Source organism: Halteromyces radiatus (genome assembly GCF_025201355.1).
Source record: "Halteromyces radiatus strain CBS 162.75 chromosome Unknown BX664scaffold_4, whole genome shotgun sequence".
In the NCBI taxonomy this organism is placed as follows: Eukaryota; Fungi; Mucoromycota; class Mucoromycetes; order Mucorales; family Cunninghamellaceae; genus Halteromyces; species Halteromyces radiatus.
The window spans coordinates 2,786,026-2,803,974 of record NW_026251690.1 but is presented as its reverse complement, the minus strand read 5'-3'; the positions used below and the strand labels follow the sequence as shown (position 1 = coordinate 2,803,974).

At 32.8% G+C, this 17,949-nt stretch overlaps 8 protein-coding genes across 8 annotated transcripts; 3 read left to right on the top strand and 5 right to left on the bottom strand.

Annotated features, from left to right (window-relative positions):
- Positions 1 to 105: 105 nt before the first annotated feature.
- BX664DRAFT_333830 (uncharacterized protein) lies at positions 106 to 1,255 on the bottom strand. The gene is made up of 2 exons (XM_051545592.1): positions 667 to 1,255; positions 106 to 546 (listed from the first exon to the last, which is right to left on the bottom strand). The coding sequence occupies exons 1-2, from the start codon at positions 1,208 to 1,210 to the stop codon at positions 143 to 145; spliced, it is 948 nt and encodes a 315-aa protein (XP_051400604.1). The 5' UTR covers positions 1,211 to 1,255; the 3' UTR covers positions 106 to 142.
- A 986-nt stretch (positions 1,256 to 2,241) lies between these two features.
- On the top strand, positions 2,242 to 4,822 carry BX664DRAFT_359278 (uncharacterized protein). Its single transcript, XM_051548079.1, has 4 exons — positions 2,242 to 2,744; positions 2,830 to 3,247; positions 3,363 to 3,770; positions 3,855 to 4,822. The coding sequence occupies exons 1-4, from the start codon at positions 2,322 to 2,324 to the stop codon at positions 4,715 to 4,717; spliced, it is 2,112 nt and encodes a 703-aa protein (XP_051400603.1). The 5' UTR covers positions 2,242 to 2,321; the 3' UTR covers positions 4,718 to 4,822.
- Positions 4,823 to 4,972: 150 nt separating this feature from the next.
- On the bottom strand, positions 4,973 to 6,210 carry BX664DRAFT_333823 (phosphatidylserine synthase). The gene is made up of 4 exons (XM_051545591.1): positions 6,033 to 6,210; positions 5,717 to 5,942; positions 5,618 to 5,657; positions 4,973 to 5,532 (listed from the first exon to the last, which is right to left on the bottom strand). Exons 1-4 carry the CDS (start codon positions 6,086 to 6,088, stop codon positions 5,204 to 5,206), a joined length of 651 nt encoding a protein of 216 aa, XP_051400602.1. The 5' UTR covers positions 6,089 to 6,210; the 3' UTR covers positions 4,973 to 5,203.
- Positions 6,211 to 6,828: 618 nt separating this feature from the next.
- On the bottom strand, positions 6,829 to 8,794 carry BX664DRAFT_262538 (kinase-like domain-containing protein; the record flags this gene model as incomplete). The annotated part of the gene is made up of 7 exons (XM_051540723.1): positions 6,829 to 7,374; positions 7,441 to 7,596; positions 7,677 to 7,792; positions 7,879 to 7,895; positions 7,962 to 8,070; positions 8,157 to 8,330; positions 8,401 to 8,794. 7 exons carry the CDS (start codon positions 8,792 to 8,794, stop codon positions 6,829 to 6,831), a joined length of 1,512 nt encoding a protein of 503 aa, XP_051400601.1.
- A 29-nt stretch (positions 8,795 to 8,823) lies between these two features.
- Positions 8,824 to 9,541, bottom strand: BX664DRAFT_379455 (uncharacterized protein; the record flags this gene model as incomplete). The annotated part of the gene is made up of 2 exons (XM_051548857.1): positions 8,824 to 9,261; positions 9,327 to 9,541. Coding segments are annotated over 2 exons (472 nt in total), but the record flags the coding sequence as incomplete, so codon positions are not given.
- Positions 9,542 to 9,959: 418 nt separating this feature from the next.
- BX664DRAFT_297678 (tubulin alpha-1 chain) lies at positions 9,960 to 12,271 on the top strand. The gene is made up of 7 exons (XM_051542250.1): positions 9,960 to 10,084; positions 10,169 to 10,204; positions 10,279 to 10,447; positions 10,512 to 10,538; positions 10,693 to 11,480; positions 11,562 to 11,639; positions 11,848 to 12,271. Exons 1-7 carry the CDS (start codon positions 10,052 to 10,054, stop codon positions 12,079 to 12,081), a joined length of 1,365 nt encoding a protein of 454 aa, XP_051400599.1. The 5' UTR covers positions 9,960 to 10,051; the 3' UTR covers positions 12,082 to 12,271.
- A 224-nt stretch (positions 12,272 to 12,495) lies between these two features.
- BX664DRAFT_333811 (Prefoldin subunit-domain-containing protein) lies at positions 12,496 to 15,088 on the bottom strand. Its single transcript, XM_051545590.1, has 5 exons — positions 14,913 to 15,088; positions 14,709 to 14,844; positions 12,961 to 14,639; positions 12,813 to 12,896; positions 12,496 to 12,705 (listed from the first exon to the last, which is right to left on the bottom strand). The coding sequence occupies exons 1-5, from the start codon at positions 15,075 to 15,077 to the stop codon at positions 12,574 to 12,576; spliced, it is 2,196 nt and encodes a 731-aa protein (XP_051400598.1). The 5' UTR covers positions 15,078 to 15,088; the 3' UTR covers positions 12,496 to 12,573.
- A 430-nt stretch (positions 15,089 to 15,518) lies between these two features.
- BX664DRAFT_261826 (uncharacterized protein) lies at positions 15,519 to 16,017 on the top strand (the record flags this gene model as incomplete). The annotated part of the gene is made up of 2 exons (XM_051540694.1): positions 15,519 to 15,653; positions 15,823 to 16,017. Coding segments are annotated over 2 exons (330 nt in total), but the record flags the coding sequence as incomplete, so codon positions are not given.
- Positions 16,018 to 17,949: the final 1,932 nt, after the last annotated feature.

The window sequence follows — 17,949 nt, the reverse complement described above, 5'->3', positions numbered from 1 at the left end:
GTCATCATCATTATAATTTAGGTTTCACACACACATATACACATTTATATATATATATTTCAGGGGTTAATTCAAAAAAAAAAATAAAAAAAATAAAAAAACAGATTTATTTATATAAACAATCTTTTTTTTTTTTTTTTTGTTAAGCATTGACAACTGTACCACCATTAGGATGAATAACTTGACCAGTAAGGAAAGAAGAATCATCCGATGCCAAAAATACAAATGCAGCAGCTACTTCACAAGGTTGAGCAGGACGTTTGAAAGGTGGGAATGATCCAAAGTTATGAATTTCTTGTTCATTAAAAGTATTAGGAATCAAAGGTGTCCATACAGGTCCAGGTGCAACAGCATTAACACGAATTCTTCTTTCTGCTAATTGTTGTGAAAGTGCACGTGTAAAAGAAACTACTGCTCCTTTGGTTGCTGAGTAATCTACTAAAACATCCATACCACGATAAGCTGCAATGGATGCAGTATTGATGATGATGCCTCCAGCCTTAAGATGATTGCATACAAGTTTGGTCATGAAAATAGGTCCAAACACTAACAAAAAAAAAAAAAAAGTCGTTTCCTTTATTAGTGCTTGATCCATTTTTAGTAATCCGATCTCTCTTTTTTTTTTTTTTTTCTTTTTTTCTTTTTTTCTTTTTTTTTTTTTTTTACCATTGGTTCTGAATGTACGTTCCACAGTATCACAATCCAAATCTTCTACCTTCAATACTTTATGTTGTTCTGCAGCATTATTGACCAAAATATCAATACGCCCAAATTGAGCAAGATGAGCATCCAAAATTTCTTTACAATTCTTTTCATAACCAACATCACGAGCAATCAGATGAACTTTGCATGATGATTGAGCTTCAATTGTGTTTTTGGTATACAAAGCATCGGCATCTTCACTTTCATCACGGTATACAATCGTCACACCAGCCAATCCTTCAAGTGCGTACAAAGTAGCCACTGATCTTCCAATACCGCTATCAGCACCAGTGATCAATGCGTATTTGCCTTCCAACTTGCCAGATCCACGATAAGGCTTGAAGTAAGGTTTACCTGTAGCTGCATCAAATGCTGGTAGATGTTGAGTCACTGGGGCAGGCTTCAAAATGGATGCAATCCCTGATTTATTGTTGTAGGAAAGCTTTTTACGAATTTCATTAAATTCATACACATCTTGAGGAAGGTCTTCATCAAAGCCAAGAGTCATGATTATATAGTTTGTTTTTCAATGGGAAAATAAAATAAAAAAAAAGAAAGGAAAAAAAAAATAAAAATAAAAAAAATGAGACATATTTATATTCAAATAAAGGATCATCATCGTTTCATCCTTTTTTTTTTTATTGTTATCGTTGTTATTATTTGTTATTTGACCACACAGTTGTGCCATTCTGGCATAAATGGTAGCACACACTTCTAGTAACCGAAAGCAATAGGGCTTTGTAAGATTTTAATTTTCACTGACCAGCCTCTCTTTTTATTTTTATTTTTATTTTATTTTTTTCTTGTTTACTCTCCTCAATCATCTTATTTTAGAATGATGATCGTAATGATGATGATGATGATGATTGAGATGGTCGTGAGACTTTCTATGATGATGGTTGCTATGATAATGATGATATCTTCCTGATGAATGTTTGGTGATGATAGTTGTTATGATGATATTTATTCTAGGATGATAATACAGTTAAAAAAAAATGATAATGATTCTAGGATGGTGATACAGTTAATGATGATGATGATGATGATGATGATGATGATGATGATGATGATTGTAGGATGATGATGCAGTTAATAAAAACAATTAATGATGATAGGGTTGACCACACTTTTGGTAGGATTTGTTTATTTTATAACTGGATGGATGATAAATGATTGTATACTCAACATTACGGCTATTCGCAAATCCTTGCATGAATGACCTAAATATAGTAGCTGTCAAAGTTAAAAAAAAAAAAAAGTGGAACCCCTTTCAGAAACCAAGCTAAAATCTTCAAAGCCAGCCAAAGCTTTTTTCTTACTGCTTGAAAACAGTTGCACGTTTGACACGGGGACGTTGGTATAATCATTGGTTATCAAGCCCTCAGTTTCATCCTAACCCAGCATCTTGCAGGGGACCATTATTACCCCCTCATCTAAAAAGGCATCATCTGCATTAGAAAAAAAAAAAAGTCAAAAATTTTTTTTTCGTTTTTCCCGTTTTTCTCTTTTCTTTTTTTTTTTTTTTAATATATATTTTTTATTTTAATCATCATCATCATCGTTATCATCAATTTTCAACATCATCATCAGGATTATCCATCAATAATAACAACAAACAAATGTCAACAGTAAGATCTAGTAATATCACTAGCAGTGGTAGCGATTATGTGACCAGCAAAACTCTGCCACACTTACCAAAAGGGGTACGTGTTCCAAAATTACATGCAAATACTAAGCCGATTATTGCAGGAGAATGGAATGAAGATGAAAATGCGTCGCAACAAATGCAGCTGATGATGCCTGGTCAACAAGGTGGTGGGCGACGCGAATTACAACCTTTCCATGCTGGAGTCAGTCGTAGTGATCAAAGATCGGGAAATCAAGAACCACCTCCTATTTTCGCCTCGCAACCTAAACGAAGTTTTACTTTGAAACGACCTACTAAAGTACAACAACATATTTATCGTATGTCTGGTGGTATTGAACCTGTAGATTTATTGTGTGATCGTCTTTCTGTTTGGCGCTTAGCATTAAAAGATCTGGTACATAACACAAATTCCCAAAAATAGCCGCACAGACTCATTTATATTCCTTTTTTTTTTTTTTTTTTATATTTGTTTATGATAGAGTCATATGTTCAACAATATCATTGATGCTGAAACAAAAGTCGCCAGTGGATATGCTGCTTCTAACAAACCGTTGTCGATTCCATTTCGGGAATCCAATAATCAGTTCTTGCATTCGGGTGGAATTCAAGATGTTTGGATTAGTTATCGTAATTTCACCATTGAAAAAAGCATGATGCATCATGAATACGTAGGTTATTTGAAATCAGCAGTCATTCCTAGTTTGAACAACTTGAAACGTGATATCAAAGAGTTTGTCAAATCGATTGAAAAGGATCCTTGCTTGAGATCTTCCATCCTATATCATGCTCGTCAAAGAGCTGATGATATGGTGAATCATTTGGATAATGCTATTAAATACGTTTATCATTCTCCTGATAATGTTGGTGCCAATGAAGATCCTGCCTTGTTGAATTTGGGTAAGTCAAAAAAAAAAAAAGTCAGCTTGGATTTTTTTTTTCTTTTTCATCTCTTTCTTTTCTTTTTTCTTTTCTTTTCTTTCTTTTCCTCATACTTTTTTTTTTTTTTTATCAGGTGTCATTCAAGCTTTCAAATCACTCTTCAATGAAGAAAACAATCTTCATGCCAATGTTATTCAACTTCAACGGGAAGCAGCTACTGTGGAACAACGTATCATTGGTAGTTTGAATGTTATTTCGAAGAATTGGGAAAATTATTGTCTCCTACATCGTACAGACGCTAAAACAATCGTAAGCAAGATCACTGCCACTTTTGCCAATATCAAACCAAACTCGGATTGGAATGAATTCATACGTCGTAATCAATTTCAACTGGTGAATGAAAAAGCAACATACAAGACTGACGACGAAATGCAATACACCAACCAAAACCACGACCTGTGTATTCCTGTCAAGGTGAACTTTTTGAATCGACGGACCGCAATGAAGAAATGGAAGGAAGGTCTCTATGTACTTACACCAAGTAAGTGTATATATATGTGTGTGTGATTTTGATTTGAACATAATGATATTCATATTTTTTTTTTTTTTTTTTTTTTTTTTTTAGCCGGTTACTTACATGGGTTCAAGCATGCAAGGCACTTTGAAACAGATCCCCTGTCTCCAGAAATTTCCATTTTTTTGCCTCACACAACTGTGTCGTCTACCGATGAACAAGCCGAAGATCTCAGTTTCCAAATTTCGGGTCGTAAGAAAGCATTAGTTGGTCAAAAGGTATTCGTTTTCCAAGCAAATGACGAAGCTGATTTGGCAGATTGGTATTCGGAAGCTCAACGGTTATCTGAAGTCAATACGCAATATGAAACATTAGAAGTTGAAGGTGTACCTCCTGCTCTCCCTGGTATGGAACCTGAAGAACGTGAAGAAGAATATGCCAATATTCGACGTCTTACTGATAGTGAACAACAAAATCGTTTGATTGATCAAGGGAATGAACAACAACAACAACAACAACAACAAAGACCAATAGATAGTAGTGATGATGAAGAACATTACGATAACGTCACTAGCAACAAGAATAATCTTTCGACAGCAGCCGTTCTACCCGACAATATGGTATCATCATCTCAATCCAACCCTCCTCAACAAACCAACCGATCATATTCTCCCCGTCTTCAACAAGGCACCAAAACTTATTCACCTCGTCTTCAACAACAATCATCATTTGGATCAACTGGTCGTGATTCACCCAAGGTACTTTCAGAAGATGGAGAAAAGCATGCTGTGAACGATCAACCTGCAACTGGGAGCAGCTCGGTGCCGAAAAACGTCCGATCCTCACCAAAAGTCCATGATGAAGGTGACTTTGTACAACGATACAACGACAGATTATCGATGGATGATGATAATGAAGGAGATACTAGTGGTGTTGGTCTCGGTCTTGTTGGATCCGATATCAGGTCCTCTTAACTACATCTTTACTGGAGAATCAAGAATGGAATCGATCATTATTATTATTATTATTATTATTACTTTTTTATGCTATTACTATCGCCTTACATAGCTTAGTTTTTATACGTTTTGTTTCTTTAATATTTACTTTTATTAATATAAAAAAAAACACAAAACTTTAGTTTCCAAACTGTCATGTGTGTCTATCTGTGTGAATATCAAATGTTTCTATTTATTTAAATCATTTTATATCATATGAGATTTTGTATAGGGGATCAATCAACACAAAACCAATCATTCAATTCAAAAAATCATAAAGTATTTTTTTTTTAAAAAAAAATATTTTATTGAAATACATATGGGAGGGACGAAGAGTGTAAACGAAGGGTATGAAGAGAGAGAGGGAAAGAGAAAAAGAGAAGAGAATCATCCCGTCCCAAAAAAAAAAAAAAAGAATGTATACTAAGGATGATGTTGTATGTAATGTAAAATAGTAATGAATGATCAAGGTTTTGGAATTCTAAGGGTTTTGCTAATCATCAAAGTACCGCTGACGGCATAAATCAGGACCAAAGGATGTAATTCCCAATCATCAGCAAACACCAACAGTTGACCAGGTAAGGTTTCCAAATAACGATCTTGTAACACAAAATAAGCTAAAAGAGCAACCAAGGTCAATGAAGTAGGAATGGGAGTACCTTCAAAATAATTCACTTTTCCAGATGCATCCTTAGGAGCCAGAGCTACAGTTGCATTATATCTTGCCAATCTTGCAATTCCACAACAAACAAAGTAAGTCAAAACCACCGTGTCTAAATAAGTACGCATACCAACTAATCCAACAATAAATAATATGTTAATGTCAAATAATATTTTCTCTTTATCTATTCCTTCCCCATCATCAATTATTATACTTACTCGCATAGGCAAGAGCTGAAGGTGCAAGACCAAAAGAAATCTAATAATCAAAAATAAAAATAAATCATTATTGCTTTCTTGTTATTATCAATGTCTTACCAAATCAGCCAAACTATCTAATTCTTGACCTAATAAAGAAGAGTTATTCCTCCAACGAGCCACACGACCATCCATAAAGTCAAAAAATAATCCAAAAGGCATAAATGTCATGGCTGAATAGAGATCTTTGATATCATTGGAAACAAGATATCTCATAGACGCGAACACGGATTGTACACCACAAACTCCATTCATTAAAGTAATGATGTCTGCAATATAAAAGTTTCTATATATAATAATAATAAAAAAAATAGAATGAGAAACAATCAAAAAAAAAAAAAAAAGAGAGAACTATTTTTATATAAGGATACATTACCGTACAAGAGAGAAATGTCTTGGGTTGGATACCTTTTTGGTGTCGTCGCTTCCCATAATATTATCAATTGTTGTTGAAGAATATAAAGGTGATAAAATACAAAGGTAGTAATGGGAAACCGGGCAAGTTTGTTAAAAGAAAAAAAAAAGAAAAAGTGAAAAGACGATAAAAAAAAAAAAAAAGGTCAAGTTTCTTTTTTCCTTTTTGTTGGTTTTTTTTTATGTTATACAATGATATAAGGAAAAGAAAAGGAAAAGAAAAAGGAAAAAAAAAAATCCTTGTCTTCACCACAGATGTGCCAAGCGTTGCTTTTTTTTTTTTTTTTTTTTTTTTTTTTTTGCTCGTGACTCGAATGGCCTGGTACTGAGGCGGGAGCCTAAATCACCTTTTTTAGGTAAGAGCAAGAAATCAGCCATTAGATCAGAAGAGAGATCATCCACATACATCATTCAACAATTGAAAAATAAAAAGGAGTTTATTTAACACGAACTATTCTTCAAATACAAACAAAAATCATTGATTATTATCAAAAAAAAAAAAAAAAGGGGGAATCAAGAAAATATTTATTAACGGCATCAATAATTAGATAAAATGAAAAGGAATAAAGATCAAAAACTACAAAGTAAATATATATATATATATATAAATAAATAAAGTACAAATAACAATAATAATAATAATAATAATAATAAAAAGTAATAGATTTCTAAGTTTCAATAACTGGGTCGGATCAAGCTCACTAATCATTATAACAAAAAAAAAAAAAACAATAATATTTAATAATTGTAAAATGCATTTAGTATATAATAACTATACCTGAATCAAAATCAGCAAAAGGATCCACTTGAGTAGTATCATCTAATTTGGTCGAGGAAATAGAAGATGAAGCTGGAGTATTGTTACCATCATCGTCATCATCATCATCATCATCATCAGAAGTACCAAGAGTAGATTCCTTATCATCATCATCCGTAGTAGTTGTGATTTTTCCAGCAGCTTCCAAATCAAAACTAACACTTTCTTTAATATGCTTGAAATGAACAGCATCGATCGGTTTGGCTTTTTGGGAAGGTAAAATAGGAGGTCGCATATGACGAAGTAAGGCAAAATTGATAGGTTTGAAGAATGCATGAGATTTGACTTCACTTGCTCCTGCCCGTGCACCCAATCGTTTGTTTTCATTCTTGTGCAATAGTTTCCGCATACAAGATTTGCATCCATTGGTAATTTCAGGTCCTTGATAATATGGGTTGGTAGCAAAATTTGGAAAGTCCAATGTTTGTGTCATGATCCGATCAAAAGTATCATTGCGATTAGATCCTTTAAATGGTGTGAATCCATACTATCCAAAATAAAAATAAAAATAAAAAAAATAATCATTTGTATAAGAATAATAATAATAACTTACAAGCATTTCGTAAAGTAATATTCCTAATGTCCACCAATCCACAGTACTTGAATGACCACAACCTTTGATTACTTCTGGTGCAATATATTCTTCGGTTCCAACAAATGAATTGGTTCGTACATTGGAGCATGATCTTGTATCTAATAATGGTTGTTGCTATATACCAAAAAAAAAAAAAATTGTTTAGTTATAAAAAGAGATGGTTTTTTTTTTCTTCTTCTTATTTATCGTTTTACATAAAACATCAGAGGAGAAGTTGTCCGAATTATAGTAGGCGATCCTGCAGTAGGAGATTGAACCGATAGATCAAAATCAGATAACATAAGATGGCCACTTTGATGAAGAAGGATATCTATATAAAAGAAAATGTTAGTCAGAGTAAAAAAAAAAAAAAGAAGATATTTTTTTTTCAATGCAGATAAGTTTGACAAAACTTACTTTCAGGTTTAAGATCCCTAAATAATATATAAGGTTTATTAGAAATTTATTGGGATATTATGTGTGACCATGACGATCATTACCTATAAATCAATCCATGCAAATGAAGATATTCAAGAGCGGCAATGACTTCGGCAGCATAGAATCGAGCTTCTTGTTCTTTTAACACTTTTCCTGGTCGTTGTTGTAACGCTAATAATAATAATAATTATAATAATAAAAAGAATGATATAAATATATATATATATATATATATATTATATAATAATATCGTTTACCTCGAAAGAATTCCCCACCTACACAATATTCCAAACAAAAGAAAAGATAATCCTTGCTTTGAAATGAGTGATGTAAAGGTACAATGAATGGATGATGAGCCATAGAAAGAATAGCTTGTTCTGCCATAACTCTTTTGATCTTGTTACGTTTCACCATTTCTTTTTTGGATAACACTATGAATGAATTATTAGTATTGAATTGATCTGTTCTAGTTTCATTTTTTTTTTTTTTTTTTTTTTTTACCTTTGAGAGCATATAATTCTTTGGTATTATTTTCTTGTACAAGATAAACTCTACCAACGTCGCCTTTTCCAAGTAATCGAATCTTTTTGAAATGTGAAGAATCTACTTTGGCTTCATGCTTTTGTACAGTGTAAGATGATGTTCTAGTTGTGGTAGAACTGGACGACGAACTTGAACTCGTTGAATGAGGTGCTGGTGTAGACTGTGAAATAGTTTGATTCAAAGCTGTGGTATCAGGTGCTGAGACTACTCTTCGTAAAGGAGATAATGGTGTTGAGGTATGAGATAAAGGTACTTGTAATAAAGATGATTTGTTCCTTGTAGATGAGGAAGTGGTATGACCTGGCTGATAGCATGGTGCTGGTGATGAAGGAATTGAAGTCGTTGATAACATTTTTATTTGTATGAATGGTATTGAATATATAAAAACAAAACTAAAAGACAACTAAAAAAGAGAGAGAGAGAGAGAAAAAAAAAAGGGAGAAGTATGTAAAAGTTTAGCTATAAATACAAAATAAATGATAGAAAGAAAAAAAGAGAAATGAAAAAGGGATGAGTTTTAAAACTAAAAGTAAAAATATCTTAACCAATCAAAATGCCCAGTTCATTCGTCTAGATCAAATGATAATGTCAATGGTTTTTGCTGTTTTTTGGTTTTCTTTGGTTTCTTGATATTTTTGTCCTTTCGGTGATCTTCTATTGCTTGTTCTAAACTTCGTTTTGTTGATGCTAATGTATTCCTTTTCTTGGGTCTGAAAAGTAATCGTCCATTCTCATCCACTGGTGGTCCCTGATCTTCTTCTTCTTCTTTTTCCTCCGTAGTAGTAGTTTCATCTTTGGTTTCTGTATCTTTATGTATTTCTATATATATAAATAAAAAAAAACAAGTTAATCCATATAATATATGCTATCAAACATTCAATTACCTTTTCCTTTGCTATCTAGTTCTACTACTTGAGCTCCTTCTAGTTCATCATAATCTTCGTCATCTTGACCATCTTGATAATCTTGGAATTTTTGTTTCGCCTTTTCTTGTGCTTTGCTTGTTCCTTTTAATCTTGCCAAGAAGGCAGGTTCCTTATGTACATAAGTCAAACCACTTGAGACTTGATGAGGTGTCAATTCTTTTTTTGGTGCCATGATTTTATGTAAAAGAAGAAAAGAAAGAGAGAAAATTTTTTGTTTTCGTATTTTTATAACACTGAGTTCCAATGTCCTTTTTTGGACTGCTATGCAGGAATATAAGACTATTTTTGTTTGATCTCATCTTGGTACTTGAAATAAATAATGTTGGAGATAAAAATCAGTTTATATTCTCCATATGACTTGAAAATGTTCTTCAATTATCAACATGAAAAGAGATAGACAAATACATATTACCAACTTTTCAAAAAAAAAAAAAAATGCATATTCATCCAAGCAAAATTTCGAATTCCGGCAAGGAGGATGATGAGGGCGGCCTACACAAATACACGTGTTTTTCAAGTTTTAGTGCGCTTCGCTTTCGTTTTTATTTAAACTTTTTTTTTCTTTTTCTTTTTTTTTTTCTTTCTCTTTCTCTCTTTATCAACGTTCATCGTAATTCGAACTTTATCAACACAACTTTTGTTTCTTTATACTATCAAGTTTTATACCAAGTATATTATCAACAATGAGAGAAATCATTAGTGTTCACGTCGGTCAGGTAATATACTTTTTATTGCAGAAATAGTATCAAGCATAAACGCTCTTTTTTTTTTTTTTTTTTTTCTTGACGTGACATATTTAGGCTGGTATCCAAATTGGAAACGCTTGTTGGGAACTGGTAAAAAAAAAAAAAAAAAGAAAACAAAAACAAAAACAAAGCAGATATATAGAATTAAAGAGTGATTTTTATAGTATTGCCTTGAACACGGTCTTCAACCTGATGGTCATTTTATGGAAGATAATTCCTCTGAGAGTAATGATGCTATGCAAACATTCTTTAGTGAAGCAAATGGCAGAAAATATGTCCCTCGTACAGTCATGGTTGATTTGGAACCTACCGTGGTTGATGAAGTCCGAACTGGTAATTAAAAATGGATCATCATCATCGTCAATTAGAGAACTCATATTAATTCCAAAATTATTAGGTACCTATCGACAACTTTTTCATCCAGGTAACTTTCCCCTTCAGAAAAAAAAAAAAAAAAAAAAAAAAACAAACAAAAAATAAAGAAACAAAAACAAAAAAAAAAAAAAAATAAACCAGCAACTCCTTTTTTTAAGGAGATGATGGATCGTGAACCTAACTTATCTTTTATCCCTCTTTAGAACAATTGATCTCGGGTAAAGAAGATGCTGCCAACAATTATGCGCGTGGTCATTATACTGTAGGAAAAGAAATGGTAGATTCTGTCTTGGATCGCATTCGCAAACTTGCTGATAATACTAATGGACTTCAAGGTTTCCTGGTTTTCCATTCATTTGGTGGCGGTACTGGATCAGGATTTGGTTCACTTTTAATGGAAAGGCTTTCTGTAGACTATGGCAAGAAATCCAAACTTGAATTCTCTGTTTATCCTGCTCCTCAAGTATCAACAGCTGTTGTGGAACCTTACAACTCCATTCTTACCACTCATACTACCTTGGAACACTCTGATTGTTCATTTATGGTCGATAATGAAGCAATCTATGATATATGTCGTCGCAATTTGGATATCGAACGTCCTACTTATTCCAATCTCAATCGATTGATTGCTCAAGTCGTATCCTCTATTACTGCCTCACTTCGTTTTGAAGGATCTCTCAACGTTGATCTTGCCGAATTCCAAACCAACTTGGTACCTTATCCTCGTATTCATTTCCCTTTGGTCACCTATGCTCCCATCATCTCTATGGCCAAAGCCTACCATGAACAATCATCTGTATCCGAAATCACCTACGCATGCTTTGAACCCAATAGTCAAATGGTCAAATGTGATCCTCGTAATGGCAAATATATGTCCTGTTGTCTCTTGTACCGAGGTGATATTACTACCAAGGAAGTGAATCAAGCTATTGCCTCTATCAAAACAAAAAGAACAATTCAATTTGTCGATTGGTGTCCTACTGGATTCAAGGTAAGTAGTTCTATGAAATCTTTATGTAACATTTGACTTTTTTTTTCATCCTTATGCCTTTCATTTTCTTTCCTTTTATAGGTCGGTATCAATGGTAAACCACCCACTGCTATTCCTAATGGTGATGTCGCTCCTATCCAACGAGGTAAGTGGAATATTGTTTTCTTTTGTGGAAGAGGATATTCATGCAAATGTTTTTATCTCTACATGTTACTCACATTTCTCTCTTTCTCTTGTCTTTTTTCTCCCGTATTATCATTTTTGATTCCTTTTTTTTTTTTTATTACTAGCTGTAAGTTCATCATCTCCCCTGTCTTTTGTAAAATTGTCATTAACTTTCTTTTTTTTTTATTATTATTATGATTAGGTCGCTATGCTTGCAAACACTACATCCATCGCCGATGCCTGGGCTCGACTTGATCACAAATTTGATTTGATGTATGCCAAACGTGCTTTCGTGCATTGGTACGTGGGTGAAGGTATGGAAGAAGGTGAATTTTCTGAAGCTCGTGAAGATTTGGCTGCTCTCGAAAAGGACTACGAAGAAGTAGGATCCGATTCATTGGGTGATTCCGAAATAGAAAACGATGAAGAATACTAGTTGATTCAATAGTGATATGATTAGGATATATAGTTTCCAATTATTTAGTCTTCTCCCCCAATACTTTTTACTTTTCCATCCTCTCTCTCTCTCTCTTAGATAACATGTGGAAGTTGTATTCAACACTCCCTTTACTATCTATTTATATTTTATGCGAACAATAAAAAAAAAAAACAACTATAAAATTCAACAACTTTTTTTTTTTTTTGGAATTGATTCTGATTGTCTTGGATTGCCTGATTATCTACAAGGATATAAAAATGAGTATATAAAAAGGTGTACTTTATGGCATATACATATGGAGAAATGTAAGTTTCTATATACAGTGGAACTATGCATGTTATAATAGAATGATATACTGATGATGACAAGGGGTAAATATAAATAAAGACGATATAAATAATGGTGTACATGAGTGAATAATATTTTTATGATTATTTTTATTATTGTTATTAGGTAACAAGATCATTGTAGATATACTATCTATGCTAACTACTGATCATCGTTCTTCAGTCCCATCCTAGCAGCCTTGAATCTTGACATTTTTTTTGGTTTCTCTGGTTCATCTCGTTTTTCGGAATTAGATTTTTCTTTGGTTGGTAATGGCAAGTCTTCATCAAATACCTATGAACAGAATATATATATATATATATATATATAAAGAGATGATCAATACTTTATTAATCGCTCGATGTCTTTTTCCTCTTCTTTTTCTTCTGTTTTGATCATACTTCAAATTCAGGTTTCACGTCAAATGAAAGTCCACCCATAGTAGCCAACATATTTTGTCGTTGTTGTTGATAAGTTGATTTGATCTATAATATAAAAAAGAGTTTCAATTGACCATCTGTCTATCCAAGCATGTATTTTTTTTTTTACCTCTTTAAAATCCATATCATCTGTCACTTCATCCAAATCCAATTCTTCAGATTCACGTTCCATAACAACACCACGCATTGTATTGGTATCCATCTTGCTTTTAGGTGTCATTATTGTTGCTTGTGGAGTCGATGATTTGAATGGTTGAGTGATCGGTAGTTTATCTTCATCCACTTCGTAATTGGGTCGCCACATGGGTATTGGGTCAGTTAAGGATACTGAGCTTGCCAGATCACGTAAATCGACTTGGATGGTTGCTGTGGATAATGTGTCGTCTCTGTCCAGAGAGGGATAACCGTCTTCTTCCAGCTTAGGTTGATGTTGTTTCACCACACGAAAAATATCAGAAGGAGAGCGAATAACGGTTTGCATGGATTGGTTTTCTTGATCTGCTTCCTTTAATGGTTTGTTGTAAGTATCTTGTGGATCTGCCTGTGGTGCTGATAATCGGTCGTGTTCACGTACGCTTGTTGTCATTTTCCAACTCACTTTCTTATTATTGATACTACTGGTATCATTGGTTGAATGATCTGCCATCGAGATTGAATGAGGAAGATTTTCTATGTCTTTATGTGGTACATCAATTGGTGTTCCTTTTTTTGGTTTGTTGGTTTTTGATTTTGTCGTGGATACTATTGATGTCTTCTGCTGTTGTCGCTGTTGTTCTTGGAATTGTTTGAATTTTGACACCTTTTTCTTCGGCTTATCTTCTGGAGGAGGGGATATACGTTGTTGTACAGTCGATAAAGATGATGATTGTCCTATTTCTTTGGTTGATTCTTGTGGAATGACGTCGGGAATGTGTGATGATGAAATTGGAGGAGATACAGGAGATGGTTGTTGTTGTTGTTGTTTTCGTTTTCTATCAGCTGGCTTTTGAACCTTGAATTTGGGCATTGTGTTGACTGGTTTCTTGGGTTGTTCATCGTCAATAACTGAAGTTGTTTCGTTATCCTTCTGACTTTCCATTTGTAACTGTTTGAATTTAGAGATCTTCTTTTTTGTAGGTGGTGGAGGTATATCATCAATTGTTGACGTTGTTGGCATTTCAGTGAAGGTGGTAGTTGTGGAAGGTTTCGTTTCTAGTCGTTCTGCCACGATTTCCTTGATAGGTTCTTCAGTATCTATTGATTCTATCTTGTTTCGATTTTCCAAGCTCGTATCATTAAGATCATCTTGAATTGTAAAATCTTCTTGATCTACCACTCCTTGTGTTGCGTAGTCCTCATCATCTTCAAAGTGATCAAACATATTGTCAGCGATTTCAGTATCATAAATATCATCCAGATCTTCGTCATCATAATCATCATTGTTGTTTCTGTCATTTTCCATTTCAAAAAAGTCAAGCTGTTTCTCCATCAGTTGTTGTTGTTTTTCCCTTTCTTCTTCCTCTTCCTCTAATTCCAGTGCATCGAGCATTTTCATCAAATCATTATTATCGTCGAGATTCTGTTGAGTAGATGATGATGATGATGATATAGGAAGTTGTTCGATATTGTTGTTGGTATTAATAGGTGATTTTGGTGGACTATCAGGTATTTCTTCACGAATTTCCATGATGGGTAAACCTTCTTCATTGACACCTTCAGCAGAAGGAAATAAATTTTTGTTGACTGTATCCGACTTTGCTTTCATGGCATTCCATTGAGCCTCTACTAACCGTAGGTTTTCGTCAACCACTATAGAATATAATGAATAAAACAATATTTAATAAAAAAAATATATATTTAATGTGTAGTTCCTCATACCTTCTTTTCGCCTTTGAAGGATACCTAATGCTTGTTTTGTTGAACGTTCTACATAATATTGATCCCCTAAATAAACAGTAATTTCGTTGGTATGAATCAATTTTCCAGGCATAAAAGCTAACTTGCCAAAAGGAATCTAATAAAGAGAATATATGAATTAGAATTTCTTTTATTATTAAAAAAAAAATAAGTATATATATATACCATAGCAGGTCTGACAGTTTCGTCAGATAAAGTTTGTAATTGAGTTTCCAAAGCATTGTATTCTTCTTGATAAGTTTTCCATCTATTCAGTTCAATTTGTAGTTCAGTTTTATTTTGTTCTATACGAGAAGACCATCGGGATAAGTCAGTAAGTGAACTAGTCATTTGGAAAAAAGAAATAAAAGTAGAGACTTTTTTTTTTTTTGCATTGGTTTCCGACATATATATAAAAAAAAAGAGAGATTCCTAAATAAGCCACCAACGAATGAAATTTGCTCAGCGTCCATATTTGGATTACAGTCAATCCCTCTTTTTTTCTCTTTTCTCTTTTTTTCCTTTTTTTCACTTTTCCACCTTTTTTCCTTTTTCTTTCTTTTTTTTTCTTTTCTTCTTTTTCTTATCAACTCTTTTTTTTTTTTACCCTTATTATTATTATTATTACTTGTTACTTCTTGCAGCTTTATCAATTATTTTGAATATGCCTCCAATGATGTAAGACTATAATTGTTGTTTTTTTAATTTTTTAAAGATTTAGTTTGATGATATTAAACCTTTTTTTTTTTTAATACTGGTAGGGTGAAGAACGACAAAGATATTATTGATCATGACTCTGATGAAGATTCCACTGAAGCCCCTCGTAAGCGTAACAGTGGTCGCCGTAAGATCAAGATTGAATATATTGAAGATAAGAACAGACGCCACATTACTTTCTCGAAGCGAAAGGCTGGTATCATGAAGAAGGTAAGGAATAAATAATCTAATATTTATTATTATTATTATTATTATTATTGAAAAAAAAGAAGGATATATAATACATATACATATATATTCACGTTCTTTATACTCAAAACTTTTATATTTCCTTTTTTTCTTCTCTTTTCTTTTCTTTCATTATTTTTTTTTTCTATAGGCTTATGAACTCTCCACTCTTACGGGTACACAAGTGTTATTATTGGTGGTTAGCGAAACTGGTTTGGTCTATACTTTCACTACTGTCAAGTTGCAACCCATTGTCACGAAACCTGAAGGTAAAAGTCTGATCCAAGCATGTTTGAACGCGCCTGACCCAGGTATGGAAGGTGCGGGGGGTGTAATGGTAAGTTGAAAGTTCCCATTTTTGGCTGTTGGGGTTCTATGAATATAAAGGTGGTGTGTGTTCGAAACAACAAAAAAAGGTCCCAAAAAAATTATTTAGATGATGTTTTTGAAATACAGCCAACGAATAGGATTCAACATGTGATTTGATCGAAAATCTTTTATTTTTTTTTTTTTAATAGGATGAAAATGATGCTGGAAGTGTTGGTTCTCAAAAGACTGCAACTACATCTTCTACTGCCGCTGCCAATGCCAATGCTGATAATCGTGCTGCTCAGGTAAATGAAAATAATAATAATAATAATAAAAGAAATAAATGTATTAATTTATAATTATAATATAGGCTTCTCCTAAACAAGAATCGGTCTCTCCATCGGTGGTCAGACAACAACAACAACATGTTGCACATCCAGGTTATTCTCAACAACCTTATCCAACCACAAATCAACAAATGCCAGCTATGCCTCATCATCCTCATTATCAACAACAACAACAACAACAAGGCTATCCTCCTTATGGTGTTCATCCTCAACAACAACAGCAGCCTCAACAACAGCAGCAACAACAACAGCCATACCCCCCTCATCAACAGTATAATCAAATGCCCTATTACTCTGGTCAACCACGAAAAAATTAGATGTTTAGGATCTCTTGAAAATAAATATCGAAATAAAATAGTGGATGCTTTATTGTTTACTTTTTGTTGTCTTTTTTTTTTTTTTTTTTTTTGTTGATCTTTGTTTTGATTATCTATATGAATGATATGAACGGGTGAACGGATAAAATAGGATGATATTGTGAATGGATGATGTTGTGAACGGATGAATGATAAGGATGATGATCATGGATTTTTCTGCCTTTAATGTTAATAAAAATAGAGTGTTTTCAAAGTTTTTTGTCGGGTCACAAGAAAATGTTTTTCGTGATGTTATAAAATAAAAAATCGTACTTTCCCAAATGGATGTCGCATTACCACTTTTTCAGATATCGCTTTAGAGATGTCGGTAGAGTATGTCATTGATTGATGATTGATGATTGATGACTGATTGTTAGCTGATTCTTTTCAACAGGCCATATTTGGAAAAAAAAGAACTATATTTTTTATATTGTATCATATAAGACAGGGGTATACTAATGTAATATTCATATCTTGTGATGTTGATGTGAATTTGCATAATAGTTCCTTTCTTTTTTTAAAAAAAAAATACATTTACTCGGGTCTTCTTTGTTTATTTTCATTAACTGAGACATTCGATCGATCGATAACGAATGTAAATTTGCATAATAGTTCTTTTTTTTTCTTATGAGATATTTTTGCCAGGTTTATTTTATTCTTTGATCAAGTGAGAGATATAAAAAAGTGCTATTTTATTTTTTATTTTTTCTGTTTCTTTTTTCTCTTTTTTTCTCTTTTTCTCTCTTTTTCTTTTAATTTCTTTATCTATTTTGATATCAATTTTTAAACCAATTTACAATAATACAAGACCTTTACATCCATCCATACCAAATACAAGTTTTTTTTTTTCCTGGACTACAAGTTTACAAGAATCAAGACGGGCCTTTAGGTCCATTTGCTTTTTTTTTTTAATATATACCTATTGGACTTCCTTCTCTCTGTACCTTGCTTTAATAGTAAGTTTCTTTTAATGATAATAATAATAATGATACAGTATATTAATCATTCTCTTTTTTTTTCTTTTTGAAATCTCTCTTGGTGTTTCCAATTCAAAGTGAATATCAACTGTAACAGCAACATATAAAAATATGTTATCACCTCTTCGGAGGATGTATTTAATGCTTTCCTACAGGTAAGTTAAAATAAATAAATATAAAAAAAAATGGATATGTTGACTAAATAATATTTTATTTTCTGTTATTCAAAATACTCAATGGAACTACTACCACTCCTTTTCTTCTTGTTCTTTTTCTTCTTATATTCTCT

Bases quoted from the DNA above. Each gene is read 5' to 3' on its own strand.
- BX664DRAFT_359278 (XM_051548079.1), top strand. From the start codon at position 2,322: ATGTCAACAGTAAGATCTAGTAATATCACTAGCAGTGGTAGCGATTAT. The intron at 2,745-2,829 runs GTACATAACACA...TGTTTATGATAG, and splicing joins GCTTAGCATTAAAAGATCTG to AGTCATATGTTCAACAATAT. The intron at 3,771-3,854 runs GTAAGTGTATAT...TTTTTTTTTTAG, and splicing joins TCTCTATGTACTTACACCAA to CCGGTTACTTACATGGGTTC.
- BX664DRAFT_333830 (XM_051545592.1), bottom strand. From the start codon at position 1,210: ATGACTCTTGGCTTTGATGAAGACCTTCCTCAAGATGTGTATGAATTT. The intron at 547-666 runs GTAAAAAAAAAA...TTTTTTTGTTAG, and splicing joins ACGTACATTCAGAACCAATG to TGTTTGGACCTATTTTCATG.
- BX664DRAFT_297678 (XM_051542250.1), top strand. From the start codon at position 10,052: ATGAGAGAAATCATTAGTGTTCACGTCGGTCAG. The intron at 10,448-10,511 runs GTAATTAAAAAT...CAAAATTATTAG, and splicing joins GGTTGATGAAGTCCGAACTG to GTACCTATCGACAACTTTTT. The intron at 11,481-11,561 runs GTAAGTAGTTCT...TTCCTTTTATAG, and splicing joins GGTGTCCTACTGGATTCAAG to GTCGGTATCAATGGTAAACC.
- BX664DRAFT_333811 (XM_051545590.1), bottom strand. From the start codon at position 15,077: ATGACTAGTTCACTTACTGACTTATCCCGATGGTCTTCTCGTATAGAA. The intron at 14,845-14,912 runs GTATATATATAT...TCTCTTTATTAG, and splicing joins AAACTGTCAGACCTGCTATG to ATTCCTTTTGGCAAGTTAGC. The intron at 12,706-12,812 runs GTATGATCAAAA...TTCTGTTCATAG, and splicing joins ACGTGAAACCTGAATTTGAA to GTATTTGATGAAGACTTGCC.
- BX664DRAFT_333823 (XM_051545591.1), bottom strand. From the start codon at position 6,088: ATGGGAAGCGACGACACCAAAAAGGTATCCAACCCAAGACATTTCTCT. The intron at 5,943-6,032 runs GTAATGTATCCT...TATTATATATAG, and splicing joins AGACATTTCTCTCTTGTACG to AAACTTTTATATTGCAGACA. The intron at 5,658-5,716 runs GTAAGACATTGA...TTTGATTATTAG, and splicing joins TAGATAGTTTGGCTGATTTG to ATTTCTTTTGGTCTTGCACC.